The sequence below is a fragment of the Delphinus delphis genome, chromosome 1 (assembly GCF_949987515.2).
Source record: "Delphinus delphis chromosome 1, mDelDel1.2, whole genome shotgun sequence".
Taxonomy (NCBI): domain Eukaryota; kingdom Metazoa; phylum Chordata; class Mammalia; order Artiodactyla; family Delphinidae; genus Delphinus; species Delphinus delphis.
In genome coordinates, this window is record NC_082683.1 from 137,205,517 (window position 1) to 137,225,175 (window position 19,659).

Consider the following 19,659-nt stretch of genomic DNA (forward strand, 5'->3'; position numbering starts at 1 on the left):
ACTGACTAGGATCAGAGTGTGTCCTTGAGTTGGTACTTTTCCCAAAGATATCCTCAACTGGATCCACAGCTCATCCTCCCTCACTCCTATCCCATTAGTTGATTTGAATCCTTGTTTATTTCACATTTCCACGCCAAATATTAGCGGGAAGCAAACAGCGCTTGGGTACATTTTCTGGATATTTGGACAATACGTAAACTTGGCTCTATATTTTTCCTGACCTCCTTTCCCCTCCCCCCACTTTTTTTGAACCGGTTCTTAGGAGACTTTTTACTGGGTTGGAGAGTTAGAGGCTTGGCTGGGGTGATGTGAATATAGTGCCCTCTGGTGGAATTTTGTGAGAATTGCAAATTTCTCCCCCCAACCTTAAGAGTGTTTGAGAAGTCTTTTCTTGGCTGGCCTTCAAGGGGAGGGCTTCTCTGTTACATCTCAAATACTATAGTAAATTAATAGCATGCAAGTTTATTACCTACACTGGATATTTTAGAGATATTGTGTGGGGGATATCAATTGATTACTTGAGGTTTGTTTACCATTATAAAATTAGGCCTCAAATGACTAGAAATGGGCAGCTGGCAGCACCTGTGCTTTTTCATCATCTGACATCAGCGTGTATGAGAGGTAGACAAAAAAGGAGTTCCCCCAACAAAGGTAATTGGAAGAGTCTAGGAACCAAGAATTAAGGGAAAATAGCAGGGATCAGAAAACTTGGTCACAACAGTTGTTATCCTCAGCCCTCACTAGGATCTGAGCCCAGACATTTAAGACCCAGCTAGAGGTTGAGAGACTGCCAGACTCTGACTGATCCACTTCCTGCAGCAATTTGTAGAGGGGTCCCACGGTGGTCATGTAACATGGAGCTTCTCTGGACCCTGTTAGCTTCCAGCTGGGACGGTAACAACAATGCCAAAAGGAAGAGACGCCATAGATTCCCAACAGGCACAAAGCATCAATCATCACATGCCAGCAGAAGAAGGTGATGACAAACGTGATGTCAATGATGTCATCATCCTGCCCCGGGTAGCCGGTGCCTGGTTTGTACAGAATGAAGCCGGCCTGTACCAGCCAGGAGCCCAGGATCTGAAACAGAAAGGTCCCGATCACTGAGAGTTGAAACGTGTCGGGAACCCACAGCTGTACGGTCAACACCAGCATCAGCAACAACACCACCAAGATGAGCAGAGAGTGAACCTGCAGCTCCACCCCTGCTGAGTCCTGAACATGTGACACCAGCAACAGCAGGAGCACATAGAAAGTCAGCACCAAGGTCCCTTCTTCTGGGGGCACACAGTGCTGAGGCAGCAAGTTCTTGCTCACGACCTCTACACAGCCGTTGAGGGTGAGAAGGATGTACATGGTGACGTGCTGCCACTCTTTGGCGTACATAACTGTCAGGGGCAGCTCCCTGTTCATCAGTATCAGCCCTCTCTTCACACAGCTTATCTCATACACTAACAAGCCAGAGCCAGCCAGCGTCTTCAGCAAACCTCCGTAGGATATTTTCCACAGCCTGGCCCATCTCCCCTTATTCCTGGGAGGTGATGAAGGATACAGGAAAGAGTCACTGAATATCACAGCTTTGGAGACCACTACTGCTTGATACAGCCCATATGAGAGTAGAAACAGCCCTGGGTACGCATGACCGATAAAGGTTCCCATTGAACTAGAAATCCCTCTAAAGAAGGTGAGAAGAGTAAAACCAAGGCACGTCCACACCTTCTGGGGCCACTTCAAGATCTGGACTCTGGAAAGAATTGCCTTCCACCAACTTTTATCATTTCGCCCCACCCACTGCTCCCCCATAGAGAGGAAATGCTTCTTGAAACAAGCCTATGACTTTGGTGGTGTAAAGCCTCATTGCTCCATTCCATTCTGGGACGTTGGGGACTAACTGGCTTCTGCCAAAGAAGACAGCTGGTGAATGTGCCTTTAGGGGCTCCCCTCTAGGGCCCTTGGGGCGCTTCTGGTTATACTTGTCCCTTTCTCCTATGGCTTCCTTCCCCTGGTACTGCCCAGCACTCAGAGAAGGGCACAGAAGCATGGGATGGGATTAGGGGTTGCCATGGTCTCCAGAGGAAGCCTGGGCACTCACAAATCCTCAGGTTTCCTTTGGTATCTCTCAGACATAACTTTGGCCTGATTACAAAGTTTTCTTTCTGGACACATATATTTAAAAACATTTGGATATATGAGCATGTTTCGTACCTATCTGGCTTTTCTTCTTTTATAGACGTGTTCTGAGGATCACCAAGAAAGGTCCCTTCCTCTCCTCCCCTTATCTTTTCACCTCTCCACCTTTGTCTCCCCACTTCAGCATTTCTACTGGCCAGTAAATGGATCTGAAAAGCTAACTTTTGATACTGATTTCAGGAACAGTGGGTATTTTGTACTGTGTCAACCTAACCAAGCTTGAGCCATGTTTCCTAGAGTTACCTTCCCTCTATGATTCCAGATTGAGTTGGCTGCAAGAGAAGTTTACAAGAGAACCTAAAGATGGAAATGAAGCAACCTAAGACACTCTGAAGGTGTAGGGTACCAGGCGCCACTGCAGTTCACGTATTCAGTTACTGATCTGCTGGCTCAACTCCTTGGCATGGACAGCCAGGCCTACAGATCCCTCAGCTTCTCTTTGTGCAAAGGGCACCAGCTGCTTCTGCAGGCCACCTGCCACTGAAGTATGAGGTGATGAGGGGAAGACAGAGGCTTCAGTCTATCTTCATAAGCTGCAGTTTGTCCTTGCTCTTCCCCAACTTCGTGTAATATACTTCTTCCTGACTGCTGCCAATTTGAGCTGAAATGGCCTCCACCCCATCACACAGAGAGGCAAGAGCCTTCCATAGACTTCCTCACTACAAATGTGTAAGGTCTAATATCCATAAGAAATCCATATTCCCATGATCTATCCCTAACTGATGCAAGGCATTAAGGTGTAATCCCTAAAATGTAGATACCGTTGAGAGGAGTGACTCCAGTGTGCTAGTGTTGGCCATTTGGATTTTAATGTGAATTAGCCCATCAGCTTCATTTATCTATGACTCTGCTAGTGTCTAATGCACCTCAGAGGACAGAGTCCTAGGTATTGAGTAACAGCCAGCTGAGTATAAGGCAGAGAGGATGGTGAAGAACAAAGTACAGATAATGTGAAGCTCATAGTGGTTCTGGGTTTACTGTGGAAGGTACATGGAATAGGAATTTCTCTGGGGGTGATAATAATGCTGAGGGGAGAAGTTCACTGCTCAACGTGAATGGTACTGACATCACAGTCTTCTGCATAATCATCTGTCCTTACGGTACAAGTAATGCTGTGGGGCAGAGAGGCAGCACCTGTATGCTGACAGTGCCCCTAGTGAAGAGGAGGAGAACTTACACACAGGTCACAGCACTGCCTCTGAGACTTCACTCCTACCCAACTACCTACACTTCCACAAGTCCACTTAATTCCAGAAAAAGTTAAATCTTTCTGCCCTTGAGGATGACAGTAATTCAGATTTCTTCTTGCTATTTAGAGGTTTGGTGGGGCTAGGGATTTGAGTGTGAAGGGAAATTAGAAAAGCGAAACTTAATTCAGCTTCCTGGGGGAATTTTCTAACTTTAAATTTTAAAGTTAAGTATTGTTATTCAATTAATATACAGTCATTATAGAAAAGTCAGATAAAATGCATCAGCAAAAAGAAGAACATTACAAATCATCTAATTTCACAATCTGGAGGTGACCATTGTTACCACTGAGGTGTAGAAACACAGTTCTAAGAAAGCAGCATGAAGAATGGAAAATGCATCGATGGAAGTCAGAAATCTGCCTTCTCACTCCAGTTCCCCTTGATTTGCTGCATGTCATACCCCTCATCTAAAAAAAACTGAGTGTTCAACTTAACTTTCTATTAAAGTGAAAATAAAAGGGCATGAATATGGTTGCACAGAAGTGAACATGTTTATCTTTTGTCTTCTCCCTTTTGGTGAATTACCAAAACACTGGGAGAGCTCTGTAGTGCTCAATGCTCAGAGGTAGGAGATTCAAAGGGAAAATCTGAGTGACGCTTCTGAAGTCGTCAGGAGGAGAGAACCCGAGGGATTCTCTTAGGTTCTTGGATTTGCTCTGGGAGAGGCCCAGGGTCCATCGCTCCTCTATGTATCAGCAGGACCGGGACAGGAAGCATGTGGTTACAGGCCTCGAGAGGAGCCACATTTGATTGCTTTTAATGTTGCTTCTAGTACTTCGAGGCTGTGGTCCTAGTAAGGTGGGTGCAGCAGAGCTTTCTCCAGCTCCTATCCTCCTCTCCCCAGTTGTTCCTGCAGCTGTGAGTCAGTGGTCAGAAGAGGAGAGAGAACAGCAGCACTGACCCCAGAGCAATGTGAGGTTGAAAGTGGAACATAGGAGGACAAAGGGCCCCACTTCAGGTCCCGTCCGGGTTGCTCAGGCCCCACCTTGGCCAGGCACCAGGGCTGCATGTTGTTCATTAAAACGTGAACATCCTGACCACGACTTTGAAGATAGGAATCGCCCATCCCAAACCAGACACTCACTGCCCACAAGTAGCCAAGAAGGAAGCGAAGGGTGGTGAATGATTAGCAGAGCTGGCAGACAGCTCCAGAGTCTGTGGACACCAAGTACCTGGAAACTCAGCTTGACCACGGGAGCCCACGGAGGTCCTTCATGGCGTGGCTGCTCCATGGCGAGACTCCTCCTCAGACCTGTTCCCCACCTCATGTTTTTGAGGGGCCCCAGGCACAGCCACTGCCACTTGTCTGGCATGAAATGCCAGGATGAGCCAGAATGCCTTCAGGAATTCAGTACCTATGAATTTACTAACTGCTGTGGATTCTGCTGAGTACAGCAAGCATATAAAAAAGTATATGATGTAGTCCTTATCCACAAAGGGCTTACAATTTGAAGGCACACATCTCTACACACACTCAAACACACATACACAAACACACAACATATAGAGAACTATTTAGACTACCTTGGTTCCATAGAAATCAAATGTCATGTATGTAATTTTTAATTTTCTAAAGCATTTGATAAAATTCAACATCCATTCATGATGCAAACTCTTACCAAAGTGGGTACAGAGGGAACATATCTCAACGTAATAAAATACGTTTATGACAAACCCATGGCCAGCCTAATACTCAATGTTGAAAAGCTGAAAGCCTTCCCACTAAAATCTGGAAGGAGGTAAAGATGCCCACTCTCACCACTTCTATTCAACATAGTATTGGTAGTCCTAGTCACAGTAATCAGACAAGAAAAAGAAACAAAAGGTATCCAAATTGGAAGAGAAAAAGTAAAATTGTCACTATATGTAAATGACATGATAGTATATATAGAAAACCCTAAAGACTCCACACAAAAACTACTAGAACTAATAAATGAATTCAGCAAGATAACAGGATACAAGATTAACATGCAGAAATCTGTTACATTTCTTTACACTAATAATGAAATATCAGAAAGAGAAAGTAAAAAAAAAAAAAAATCCCTTTTAAAATCACATCCAAAAAAAAAATACTTAGGAATAAACCTGACCAAGGAGGTGAAAGACCTATGTGCTGAGAACTATAAAACAATGATAAAGGAAACTGAAGATGACACAAATAAATGGAAAGATATCCTATGCTCTTGGACTGGAACATTTCATATTGTTAAAATGGCCATACACAGGTTTAATGTGATCCTTATCAAATTACCCATGACATTTTTCACAGAATTAGAACGAGTAATCCTAAAATTTATATGGAAGCATAAAAGACCAGAATTGCCAAGGAAATCCTGAGGAAAAAGAACAAAGCTGGAGACATAACCCTCCCAGACTTCAGACAAAACTACAGAGCTACAGCAATCAAAACACTGTGGTATTGGCACAGAAAACAGACATATGGATCAATGGATAAGACAGAGAGCCCAACACACCTATGATCAATTAATCTTCAACAAACGAGGCAAGAATATGCAATGGAGAAAAGACAGTCTCTTCAGCAAGTGGGGAAAACCTGGACAGCCACATGTAAATCAATGAAGTGAGAACACTCCCTCACAACATACACAAAAATAAACTCAAAATGGCTTTAGACTTAGATATAAGACATGATACTGTAAAACTCCTAGAAGAGAACATAGGCAAAACATTCTCTGACATAAATCATAGTAAAGTTGTCTTAGGTCAGTCTCCCATGGCAACAGAAGTGAAAGCAAAAATAAACAAATGGGACCTAATCGAACTTATAAGCCTTTGCACAGCAAAGGAAGCCATAAACGAAACAAAAAGATAACCTGTGGACTGGGAGAAAATATTTGCAAATGTGTCGAACAACAAGGGCTTAATTTCCAAAATATACAAACAGTTCATACAATTCAATAGCAAAAGAACAAACAACCCAATCAAAAAATGGACATTTCACCAAAAGAAGACATGCAGATGGCCAATAGGTATATGAAAAGATGCTCAACATTGCTAATTATTAGAGAAATGCAAATTGAAACTACAGTGAAGTATCACCTCACACGGTCAGAATAGCCATCATTAAAAAGTCTACAAATAACAAATGCTGGAGAGGGTGTAGAGAAAAGGGAACCCTCCTTTGCTGTTGGTGAGAATGTAAATTGGTACACCTACTATGAAAAACAGTATGGAGGTTCCTTAAAAAGCTAAAAATAGAGCTGCCATATGATCCAGCAACCCCACTCCTGGGCATATAGAAAACTATAATTTCAAAAGATACATGCACCCCAACGTTCATAGCAGCACTATTTACAATAGCCAAGACATTGAAGCAACTTAAATGTCCATTGACAGATGAATTGATAAAGAAGATGTAGGGTGTGTGTGTGTGTGTATGTGTGTGTGTATGTATATGTATGTATATACATACATATACATACACAATGGAATATTACTCAGCCACAAAAAGAATGAAATAATGCCATTTGCAGCAACATGGATGAACCTAGAGACTATCATGTTAAATGAAGTAAATCAGAAAGAGAACGACAAATACCATATGGTATCACTTATATGTGGAATCTAAAATATGATAAAAATGCACTTACTTACAAAGCAGAAACAGACTCAGAGACATGGAAAACAAAGTTACGTTTACCAAAGGGGAAAGGAGGTGGAGGAGGGATGAATTAGGAGTTTGGGTTTAGCAGATACAAACTATATAAAATAGATAAACAACAAACTCGTACTGTATAGCTCAGGGAACTATATTCAATATCCTGTAATAAACTGTAATGGAAAAGAATATGAAAAAGAACATATATATAATATATATATAACTGAATTGATCTGCTGTACACCAGAAACTAACACAACATTATAACTCAACTATACTTCGATAAAGAATTAAAAAGCAAAAACAAATTTTCTAACAGCAACATTAAAAACATAAAAAGATGAAATTAATTTTAATGAGATATTTAACTCAATATGCCCACATATCATTTCAATATGTAATTAATATAAAAGTTATAAATGAAGTATTTTTTTTTTTATAAATGAAGTACTTTAGATTCCATCTTTCATACTAAGTCTACAAACTACAATGTTTTGTGGTTTTTTTTGACCGTGCGTCAGGACTTGTGGGGTCTTAGTTCCCCGACCAGAGATTGAACCCGGGCCCACCGCAGTGAAAGCACCGAGTCTTAACCACTGTACTGCCAGGGAAGTCCCACCAGCATTATGTTTACCATGTACAGTGCATCTCATTTCAGAAGAGCCATATTACATGCTCAATAGCTACATGTGGTTAGTGGCTGCTATATTGATATACACAGATTTAGACAGTATAGAATGACATGTTGAGTGAATTTTAGTTTTAGTGAAAGGAACAGTTCATGGTGGAGGTAGAGGTTTCTTCAGAAATGGCATCTAGACAGCTAAACTATAAACTTAATGGTTGTAGGCTTTTAGTATGGTGCTTTCCAAAAGCATCTTTTAATTTACTTCCTTTCTGTTTGGGAGGGGCACCATTATCATCATCATCATCAAAAAATGATTACAACTCACCTTGTTGCTAGGCAGAAATACACCCCAGGAAGGGAGAAAGCCAGAGGTAGGTGCTTGAGCAGAACTACACAGGGAGTGGGTCCATGGAATCAGAACAAGGTCAGAGCCCATTTGTTTATGTGCCAAACTTTCATCTTACTTCAAGCAGGGGTACTAAGCCTTGGGGTTTGTCACTAACTTACCAAAACAAAGCTCATGAGAGATGGAAAACAACATTCTCATTTCTTAGTTTGAAAGGACATATTTGCTTTATTTCTCCTGGCACACCAGCTCATAATTTTCCTCTTTGAAATTTCCTATAATGGGAGTTTTATACCTCATTGCATAACCATGACTTAGGTTTCACAGTTCATATAATAGATTTCAGTTACTTTTGTTGATCACATTTCAACAGCTGCAAATTTCTTTTTCCTCTAGAAACTTTTGGCAAGGTGGAAGCACATACTCATCTTACCTCTGTTATACCTATTTCTTCCCTTATGACTATTAACTCACACCCGTGGCTGAGGAGAGAACTCAAGGACCCAGAGTCTGTTTCTCCATAGATCAGTCCTCTTCCAAACCAGAATCTGCATCCCCAAATCAGGAGTTAACCTTTGTGCCCTCTTGTGCAGGATTCTTAACTCTGCAATTTGGGAACCCCACTGTAAATTTCAAAGTTCCCTGTGGAAGATACATCTATCTCCCCACTGAATATCCTTGCTCCCCTCCCACATGTAGGGTGTTGTTGGGAAGTTGCCACCTAGCCAGGGACCATGTTACCTGCGTGTTCAGTGACTGAGTCTGGGCCAGTGGAATGTGTGTGGAAGTGCTGTACACCACTTCAAGACGTGGCCCATAGAATCCTCTCTCCTCATTCTTCACCCTTTCTTTCTCCATATCTGCTGGCTGAATACAGAAGATTGTGAGGCACTAGAGGACAAAGTTACAAGATGGGAAGAGTCTGGCTTCTGAAGGACCAGGTGAAAGGCTGCCTACTAACTAGAAGTGTTGGCATTTAATTTTATGAATGTGGGAGAAATAACCTTCTGTTGTGTTAAGCCAATATGATTTAAGGGTTTATCTGTTTTAAATCAGTTAATGAATCTACATTGTCTACCAGGCCTCTAACAGGCCCACTGAGAGCTCATGTAAATGCAACTCTTGGCCATCACCTTTGATGTAAACTACCTGAAGGGTTAAGTTGATTACTCCCATCCAACTCCCTCCTCTGCCTCCAGTATCCCAAAGTCTAGAATTCTCACATACCCTGTCCAAGCCACTGCTTCTGGGGCCCAGGAAAGTGAATTCACAAAGGTGCCTTATGATTTTGGATATGGAGCACAATATCTTGGTGGTCCTGAAGCTTCTCATTCTCATTAGGACCTCTGCTTCATTTTGGATACAATCTTCCAATAACAGGGCCGCACATCTTAATGAGATACGGTGTTTCTCATCACTGACCAGTGCTTCACCCCAAACTAATACCACCTAATTGGTTTCCTATTGCTATGCCACAAATTAACATAAAATTAGGAGCTTAAACAACACAAATTTATTATCTCACAGTTTCCATGGGTCAGGAATCCAATATGGGTTAGTTGAGTCCTCTGCTCAAACTCTCACCAAGCTGATATCAAGGTGTTGTCTGGCTCAGGATCCTCTTGCAAGCCCACTGGCTGTTGCCTAAATTCAGCTCCTTGCTGTTCTAGGACTGAAGCTCCCATTTCTTGCTGGCTGTTAGTGGTTGCCCACAGTTCCTTGCCATGTGGCCCTCAGTGGAAGTTCACAGCATGGCTGTTTGCTTTCTTCCAGGCCAACTGGAGTACATCTCCTAGATGATTCACCTGACTAGGTCAGACCCATTCAGGACAATCTTCTTTTTCACTAATTCATAACTCAACTGATTAGTAACTAATCATGGGAGCGATATTCCATTATATTCTCTGGTCCCACTCCCACTCAAGGGGAGGGTACAGAGCATGTATACCAGGGACAGGAATCTTGGGGGCCATCTAGAATTCTGCTTACCAGACCATCCAATCCTCCTTTTTGTTCATTACTGTAAGTTGCAATACAATTGTGCACATCTTTGTATCTTTCTCATTATTATATTGCTAAAACCTTCACAGTACCTGGAAAATAGTAGCTATTTTAGGATATTTTTAATGAATTAATTAATCATTTGGTCATCTTGATTGAATTTGGAAGACCTCCTTAATGTATTACCTGCAAATTTACAAATTAATCTCCTTCGTTGTATGTGCACTTTTGTGAAATTCAGTTGTAAATTTTTTTCTCTTGTCATTGTTCCAAATATCTGGGAGTAAATTCTGTTTAAGGCTTATGGCCTCCTGTGCGAGTACTCCACTGGTGTTTCAGATAGGGTCCCAACAGAAAATTGATGGCAACCCAAGTTGGGATAGTTCAAGGAAGGTTTGATAAAGGTACTTCTCACATAGACATGGGTACAATGTAAGGACACCACAAGGAATAGTTGAGTAACCGTTGGAGCTATTACTACCTCTAGGCCCCAAGGAACATGGGATGAACGAAGTTCCTGGGTATGTGCAAGTACAGTGTTGTGGGTTGCAAGATGGCCCCTAAGAAGATACTTCCAAGTCCTAATCCCAGAACCTGTGAACATGACCTTATTTGGCAAAGGGGTCTTTGTAGATATAATTAAGGATCTTGAGGTGAGATCATCCTGGATTTAGGGTGAGCTCTAAACCAATGACAAATGAGCTTATAAGAGAAAGGCGGAGGGATTTTTGAGACACAGAGGCACACAGAGGAGCAATGTGAAGGGGGAGGCAGAGCTTGGAGTGATGCATCTACAAGCTAAGGAACACTGAGGATTTCCAACAGCCATCAGAAGCTAGGAGAGAAGCATGGCACAGAGCCTCCTAGAGCCTCCGGAAGGAACCAGTACTGCCTACACCTTGATGTTGGACCTCGGCATCCATAACTGTGAGAGCATAAATTCCTGTTGTTTTAAGCCACCACGTTTGTGGTCATTTGTTGTGGCAGCCTGGGAAACTAATACTGATGGTGTTGTGGTGGCAGGGTACAGCCAGCCTGAGGTGACCCCAGAGATAGTAGCTAAGACAATACTACCCTGATCTCACTATTCTTTCCATCCTCCGGCTGGGGCTAGTCATTGGCCAAGTGCTGCCCGAAGCCAAAGAATAAGGGGGCTCAATGATGTGTTACAGACCAGGGCAGTCTCCTGCGAGAGGGAGAAGGGTGGAGGTCAAAGATGGATTTGGAGGGGCAAATTGAAGATATACGGCACATCTCTTTTTAGGTTATGGTAGGGTAACCATAGATCCTGATTTGCCTGGAGTAGTTTGGTGTTTACCTGTTGTTTCAGTGGAAGAGTTAATTTTGCATCTTTTCTCTCTTGTGTCCAAGTTTAAATAATAAATTATATAGTCACATTAATTATAGGTTAAAATCCAATTGGATCATTATTCAAATGGAGATAAAATCTGCTGTAGGGTATGTTAAGTAAAGCAAGTCACACCCATCAAGATGTCCTCTCTCTTGGTTGCTCTATGGTCCTAGCCATTCTTGACAGGTCTAAGGAGAAAATTTAAGACTTTCTGAAGTTAACAAGAACACAACTGTCTCCAAAACCTGGATCATATGCCCCATATTTTCTGCATTTAACTTTTTTCACTGCATCTTGGAGATCTTTTAAGACACAGATCTCCCCTATTCCTTTTCACTGGTTCATAGTACCCCATAATTTATTTACACATTCCCCTACTGGTGAACATTTATTATTTAAAGTTATCTGTGGGGACTTCCCTTGTGGCACAGTGGTTAAGAATCCACCTGCCAATGCAGGGGACACAGGTTCTGTCCCTGGTCTGGGAAGATCCCACATGCCATGGAACAACTAAGCCCATGCTCCACAACTACTGAGCCTGCATGCCACAACTACTGAATCCCGCATGCCTAGAGGCTGTGCTGTGCAACAAGAGAAGCCACCGCGATGAGAAGCCCACGCACCGCAACAAAGAGTAGCCCCTGCTTGCTGCAAGTAGAGAAAGTCAGCACAGCAATGCAGACCCAATGCAGCCAAAAATAAATAAATAAAAACAAATTAATTTATAAAAAATAAATAAAGCTACCTATGGACACAGTGCTTCAGTGACTATTCTTGTACATGTTTTTTGTATAGATATGTGAGTATTTCTAGAATAGACACTGTGAAAGAGTTCTTAGCTACAGGCAAGAATCCATTCTGGCTAGTTTAAGGGAAAGAAATTTATTAAAATAGATGTTAGTTCACAGAATCATTAGGAAGGCTGGAGAAAGGCTCCAGGTTAAGTTTGAAGGACCAATGCCCAGGACTTCACTGTCAGATGGGTTTAGGTTTCTGCTTCTGGCACTGACCTCAGAACTACAGGGCAAACCAGCTTGGTGATGAACAGAGGCTGCCGTCTTTGCCACTACTCTTGTTACAGAATAGAGACCCCATGCAGATTCAGTTTTCTTACATTGGTCAATTCTCAGTTGAAATCTTAAGTGGGTGTGTCTAACTGGTCATATGCCTGTACCCTAGCTGGCTACAAGGGAGGTCAGTGGTTAAAAACAGAAATCTATCAGGAAGGCAGGCCTGACAATGTGGAAACTGATGAAAGTGTTGGGAGGCTATTTCAAAGATGTTGTTAGGTTCACATGACAAATGTCCACTGCAGGTAGCAGGAAGTGGAATTGTTTGCGTGAAGGATATATGCACTTTAAATTCTGGCACACCAAAAGTCTGCCAAGCTGACTTCAAGGAAATGTAGACCAATTCATATTTCCACCTACAGTGTATGATAATTCCTTTTCCCCTAATCTTCTCCGGCAGTGGACAATATTGTTTCTTCAAAACTTGTGACAATTTTTGGCAACCTGATGGTGAAAAAAAGATCCTACTTTATTTAAATCTGTTTTTCTCAAAATTGTTTAGGTTAACATTTTTTAAAATAATTTTTTGATGACTAATAAGAACCTGCTGTATAAAAAATAAAATAAAATTCAAAAAACTAATTTTTTACTTGTGTTTTGAACAGCTCTATTTCAGTCTGCCTATTTATTTATTTCTGGCTGTGTTGGGTCTTCATTGCTGCGCACGGGCTTTCTCTAGCTGCAGTGAGCGGGGCCTACTCTTCGTTGCGGTGCACAGGCTTCCCATTTTGGTGGCTTCTCTTGTTGCGGAGCATGGCCTCTAGGCACGCGGGCTTCAGTAGTTGTGTCACTAGGGCTCAGTGGTTGTGGCTCGTGGGCTCTAGAGCGCAGGCTCAGTAGTTGTGGTGCATGGGCTTAGTTGCTCCACAGCATGTGGGATCTTCCCAGACCAAGGATCAAACCCACGTCACCTGCATTGGCAGGTGGATTCTTAACCAATGTGCCACCAGGGAAGTCCTTAGGTTAACATATTTTTAATCTTTATTAATCATTTGCTCTTCTTCTGAGTCATAGTTACTTATATATCCTACTATTTTTTAGTACTAAGTTGTGTTTTTGTTTGCCTATTAATGTTTTGTCTATATAATCTGGGTATTGATTTTGAGTGTACGTTACATATATTGTGCTATACAATAGGAGTTTGTTGTTTATTTATTTTATATATAGTATTGAATAGTTTGTATCTGCTAAACCCAAACTCCTAATTTATCCCTCCTCCACCTCCTTTCCCCTTTGGTAAACATAACTTTGTATTCCATGTCTCTGAGTCTGTTTCTGCTTTGTAAATAAGTTCATTTTTATCACATTTTAGATTCCACATATAAGTGATATTGTATGGTATTTGTCTTTCTCTTTCTGACTTAACTTCATTTAACATGATACTGTCTAGGTTCATCCATGTTGCTGCAAATGGCATTATTTTATTCTTTTTGTGGCTGAGTAATATTCCATTGTATATGTATATACCACATCTTCTATATCCATTCATCTGTCAATGGATGTTTAAGTTTCTTCCATGTCTTGACTGTTGTAAATAGTGCTACTATGAACGTTGGGGTGCATGTATCTTTTCAAATTATAGTTTTCTCCAGATATATGCCCAGGGGTGGGGTTGCTAGATCATATGGCAACTCTATTTTTAGCTTTTTTTTTTTAATGTTTAGACTATAATCTTTATTTTTTTTAACATCTTTATTGGGGTATAATTGCTTTACAATGGTGTGTTAGTTTCTGCTTTATAACAAAGTGAATCAGTTATACATATACATATGTTCCCATATCTCTTCCCTCTTGCATCTCCCTCCCTCCCACCCTCCCTATCCCACCCCTCCAGGCAGTCACAAAGCACCGAGCTGATCTCCCTGTGCTATGCGGCTGCTTCCCACTAGCTATCTACCTTACGTTTGGTAGTGTATATATGTCCATGCCACTCTCTCACTTTGTCACAGCTTACCCTTCCCCCTCCCCATATCCTCAAGTCCATTCTCTAGTAGGTCTGTGTCTTTATTCCTGTCTTACCCCAGGTTCTTCAGGACATTTTTTTTTCTTAAATTCCATATATATGTGTTAGCATACAGTATTTGTCTTTCTCTTTCTGACTTACTTCACTCTGTATGACAGACTCTAGGTATTATCCACTTCACTACAAATAGCTCAATTTCATTTCTTTTTATGGCTGAGTAATATTCCATTGTATATATGTGCCACATCTTCTTTATCCATTCATCTGATGATGGACACTTAGGTTGTTTCCATCTCTGGGCTATTGTAAATAGAGCTGCAATGAACATTTTGGTACATGACTCTTTTTGAATTATGGTTTTCTCAGGGTGCATGCCCAGGAGTGGGATTGCTGGGTCATATGGTAATTCTATTTGTAGTTTTTTAAGGAACCTCCATACTGTTCTCCATAGTGACTGTACCAATTCACATCCCCACCAGCAGTGCAAGAGTGTTCCCTTTTCTCCACACCCTCTCCAGCATTTATTGTTTCTAGATTTTTTGATGATGGCCATTCTGACTGGTGTGAGAGGATATCTCATTGTAGTTTTGATTTGCATTTCTCTAATGATTAATGATGTTGAGCATTCTTTCATGTGTTTGTTGGCAGTCTGTATATCTTCTTTGGAGAAATAAAGACCCCAAATAGCCGAATCAATCTTGAGAATGAAAAACGGAGTTGGAGGAATCAGGCTCCCTGACTTCAGACTATACTGCAAAGCTTCAGTAATCAAGACAGTATGGTACTGGCACAAAAACAGAAAGATAGATCAATGGAACAGGATAGAAAGCTCAGAGATAAACCCATGCACATATGGTCACCTTATCTTTGATAAAGGAGACAGGAATGTACAGTGGAGAAAGGACAGCCTCTTCAATAAGTGGTGCTCGGAAAACTGGACAGGTACATGTAAAAGTATGAGATTAGATCACTCCCTAACACCATACACAAAAATAAGCTCAAAATGGATTAAAGACCTAAATGTAAGGCCAGACACTATCAAACTCTTAGAGGAAAACATAGGCAGAACACCCTATGACATAAATCACAGCAAGATCCTTTTTGACCCACCTCCTAGAGAAATGGAAATAAAAACAAAAATAAACAAATGGCACCTAATGAAACTTCAAAGCTTTTGCACAGCAAAGGAAACCATAAACAAGACCAAAAGACAACCCTGAGAATGGGAGAAAATATTTGCAAATGAAGCAACTGACAAAGGATTAATCTCCAAAATTTATAAGCAGCTCATGCAGCTCAATAACCATAAAACAAACAACCCAATCCAAAAATGGGCAGAAGACCTAAATAAAATTTGAACTATTTTTCTTTTTCTTCTTTTTAAAAATTTATTTATTTATTTATTGCTGCTTTGGGTCTTCATTGCTGGGTGCGGGCTTTCCCTAGTTGCGGCGAGCAGGGGCTACTCTTCATTGTGGTGCACAGGCTTCTCATTGCAGTGGCCTCTCTTGTTGTGGAGCATGGGATCTAAGGCACGCGGGCTTCAGTAGTTGTTGCACGCAGGCTCAGTAGTTGTCGCCCGTGGGCTCTAGAGCTCAGGCTCAGTAGTTGTGGCACACAGCCTTAGTTGCTCCGTGGTATGTGGGATCTTCCTTGACCAGGGATCAAACCCGTGTCCCCTGCATTGGCAGGCGGATTCTTAACCACTGTGCCACCAGGGAAGTCCCTATATTTTATTTTTCTGTAATTCTTTTTTGTTAGAATGTATTAGTGTTTCCTTCAGAACTGTGTTTGTCCATCACTTGGTAAACCTTCTTGGCCTCTCCTCAGAACAGTGTGTAAAGAGCTAGATAGTAAATATTTTAGTCTGCGTGGGCCACAGACCAAACGGTCTCTGTTGGAATGATTCAACTGTGTAGTTAGAGCACATGACAACATGTAAACAAATGGGCATAGCTGTGTTGCAATAAAACTTTATTTATGGACACTGAAATTTGAATTTCTTATAATACCCATGTGGCATGACGAATTCTTCTTTTGATATTTTTCTACCATTTAAAAAATGTAAAACCACTCTTAGCTCACTGATTATTCAAATACAGGAGGTAAGCTGGATTTGGCTCCCGGACTGAAGTTTGCTGACTCTGCTGTAGACTGGGGGAGTCTGGACACTGGCTCCAAACTTGTCAGGAAACAGCAGTGGGACCTTAGACCCTGCTCTATCATCTGTACAATGAGAGGGGAGGCTGAGGGAACCTCGAGGGCTTCATCCTATTCTAAGGTCCTATGGTTCTGATTAAGGGTTGTAAGAGGTGAACATTTGTGTACTACCACTTGCCAGACACTATACACACAGTGTCTTTCTTTGAGGGAGCCATTATGATCCCCATTGTACTGATGAGGAGACAAGGATCAAAGGGGCCCGGCAGCCTTCTGCTTAAGATCAAATGATTTGAAAGTGGAGAAGCTAGAATTCAAATTCACTGCTGTCTGCTCTCCTCACTAAAACTCAATGTCCTTTGTATCTTTTACTTTCTTTCAAAAAGAAGCTTTTTATTGTTGTAAAATATATATAGCATGAATTTGCCATTTTAACCATTTTTAAGTGTACAATTCAGTGGCGTTAATTACATGCATCATTATGCAACAGTCACCACCGTCTATTTCCAAAACCTTTTATCACCCCAAATGGAAACTCTGTACTAATTAAGAAACAACTCCCCATTTTCCTTTCCCCCAGTCTCTGGTAACTATGAATCTATTTTCCATTAGATTTTATTTAATTAAGGAAATTTTAGTTAAATTTCTTGTCATCCTACTTGGTCTCCGATCAGTATCTATGAAACTGCATACCCCAGACGTCTTCAGCACCATCTCTCAATCTTCCCCTCTTTGGTTAGAAGCAAGAGCAGACTTTAAGGCTGATGCTCTGTCTTCCAGGTTCACACCCTTTTCTCTCTACTTATTTACCTTTTACAGTATAGTATTCTCAACATAAGTATAAACTTATTGAATTCACAAATATAATAACAAAATATGATTTTGTCCCAATTCTCTAGAATTAGGACAAATTCTAGAGTAATTTCCTCTATTCCACGTGGACTCTGTTTCCACATCAGTGAGTCAAAAGTCAGGATATAGACATATTAGCTGGCATGCTATAAGCATTCAACAAAAGCTGATTGTATAATTGGAGGATGGTTGAACAGGTGGATAAAAATCAGAGTTCTTACTGAGACAGGTGTCTCAGACCAGAAAAGATTGTGGAAAAGCCCAAAGAAGGGTCATCTCCAACTAGGACTGATTGATTCAACAAATGTCTGTTGACGTTTGACTATCTATCAGCCCTACTGAGAACTAAACACTGCACTGCCAGTAGTTTTCTAGATGCTGTGGAGACAGTAGTGACGAATCAGATGAAAACTTCTGCCCTCATAGGGAGAAGGAAAATAAGCAAATTAAGTTAAATATATATGTATTTATATATGCATATATATAACACAATATATATAACATATATAACTTATATATAGTGTATTTATTTGAAATATAGTACAAGTATATTATATGTGTATATGATAGATGTACATTGTATATACAAATGCATACATGTGCATTGTAAGGATTATACATGTATTATACATGAATGCACGCAAAGTGTATGTATGTATGTATGTATGTATGGAAGGATGGATGCATTGATCCAGATCGCGATAAGTGCTAAGGAGAAAAGTAAAATGGAGATAGGGTTGAAGTTTTATATCAAGTGGGCAGGGAAGGCCTCATGAGATGACTTGAGTAAAGACCTGAGGGAGTGGGGGACTCAGCCGTGCAGGAATCTGCATGTTACATACAGCAGGAGCAGCACAACCGAGCTAGGGGTGTGTCTGGCTTAGCCAATGTGATGAGCACAGAGGCAGAGGAAGATGAAGCCAGAGAGGAGAGGCAGAGGACAGATAGTGTAGACCTTGTTGGTTTTAGCAAGGGCTTTGGCTTTTACTGGAGACAGCCATCTCTTTTCAAGGTCCTCACTGACTTTACTTCCTTTCAGTTAAATTACACAGTTTATGTTCCGGCAGAATCACTGTGGCCACACTGGAAATGAACCTGCTGAGGGCCAAAAGCAAACCCAGAGGCATCAGGTAGGAGGCCGCTGTAGTGATCCAGGCGAGTTTGGACAGGGTTTGGATGAGAGTGGTTGTAACAGGTGAGAGGAAGAATACCAGACTCTGGATATATTTTTAAGGTTGAACCAACTGGATTCACTGGTAGACTAGACGTGAGTATGAGACAAAGAGGAGAGTCATAGATGATATCAAGATTTTTAATCTTAGAAACTGTGATAGTCCAGCATTATCGATAACACAAATACCTTCAATATCTTTGCTGAAGACCAAAGGCCTAGAGAGGGAGCTTTACTGTGTGGACTTGCTGATCCAGAAAGCACAGCCTATCTAAGCCTTTAGCCCCAAATGCCTCTACAAAGGGTGGGGAAGGGAGGGGAGGGAGGACTTCTCTGGAGCTTCTACTACTCGAGAACTGTGCAAACAGCTTTGGCTGTGGACCCACTGGACTGATCTCATCCCTACACTGTCCAGATGTGCAACCCTGGATAATTAAGGTGCATTAGAAATTGTGCTGGATTTAGAGCCAAGGACTCCTGAGTTCTAACCCTGATTCCTCCGCTAGTCTGCTGCATGCCTTTGGGATAATCCACATACCTTCTCTAAGTCTCATTTTCCTCAGTTGTGTAGTAGTGTGAATAATACTACCCTGTCTGCTGCTTGGAGGTGCTAAGAAGCCCAAAGGAGGTAGTGAGTGTGCTTATCAGGTAAATATGTTATAATGCACCAAATAGCTTTTTTTTTTTTTTTTCTTTTGTGGTATGCAGGCCTGTCATTGTTGTGGCCTCTCCCGTTGCAGAGCACAGGCTCCGGACGCGCAGGCCCAGCGGCCATGGCTCACAGGCCCAGCCGCTCTGCGGCATGTGGGATCCTCCCAGACCGGGGCACGAACCCGTGTCCCCTGCATCGGCAGGCGGACTCTCAACCACTGCGCCACCAGGGAAGCCCCCCAAATAGCTTTTTGTTTATAGCCATTGCCCTCCAGATCCACTCTCTACCCTTCTTCACCCTGCTTGTGCCTGGGGAAATTAACCTGTATGGGCACATTAACACACTCCCTTGACCTCTCATTGGATATATCCGGAGCTGGTAGGAAAAGGGAAACAAAAGGTGGAGA

General features: G+C 41.7%; 1 protein-coding gene across 1 annotated transcript; it reads right to left on the reverse strand.

Annotated features, from left to right (window-relative positions):
* Positions 1–699: 699 nt before the first annotated feature.
* TEDDM1 (transmembrane epididymal protein 1) lies at positions 700–1,659 on the reverse strand. The gene has a single exon (XM_060011878.1). The coding sequence runs from the start codon at positions 1,657–1,659 to the stop codon at positions 700–702; it is 960 nt and encodes a 319-aa protein (XP_059867861.1).
* Positions 1,660–19,659: the final 18,000 nt, after the last annotated feature.

Coding starts and splice junctions, on each gene's coding strand:
- TEDDM1 (XM_060011878.1), bottom strand. CDS start 1,659: ATGGGAACCTTTATCGGTCATGCGTACCCAGGGCTGTTTCTACTCTCA.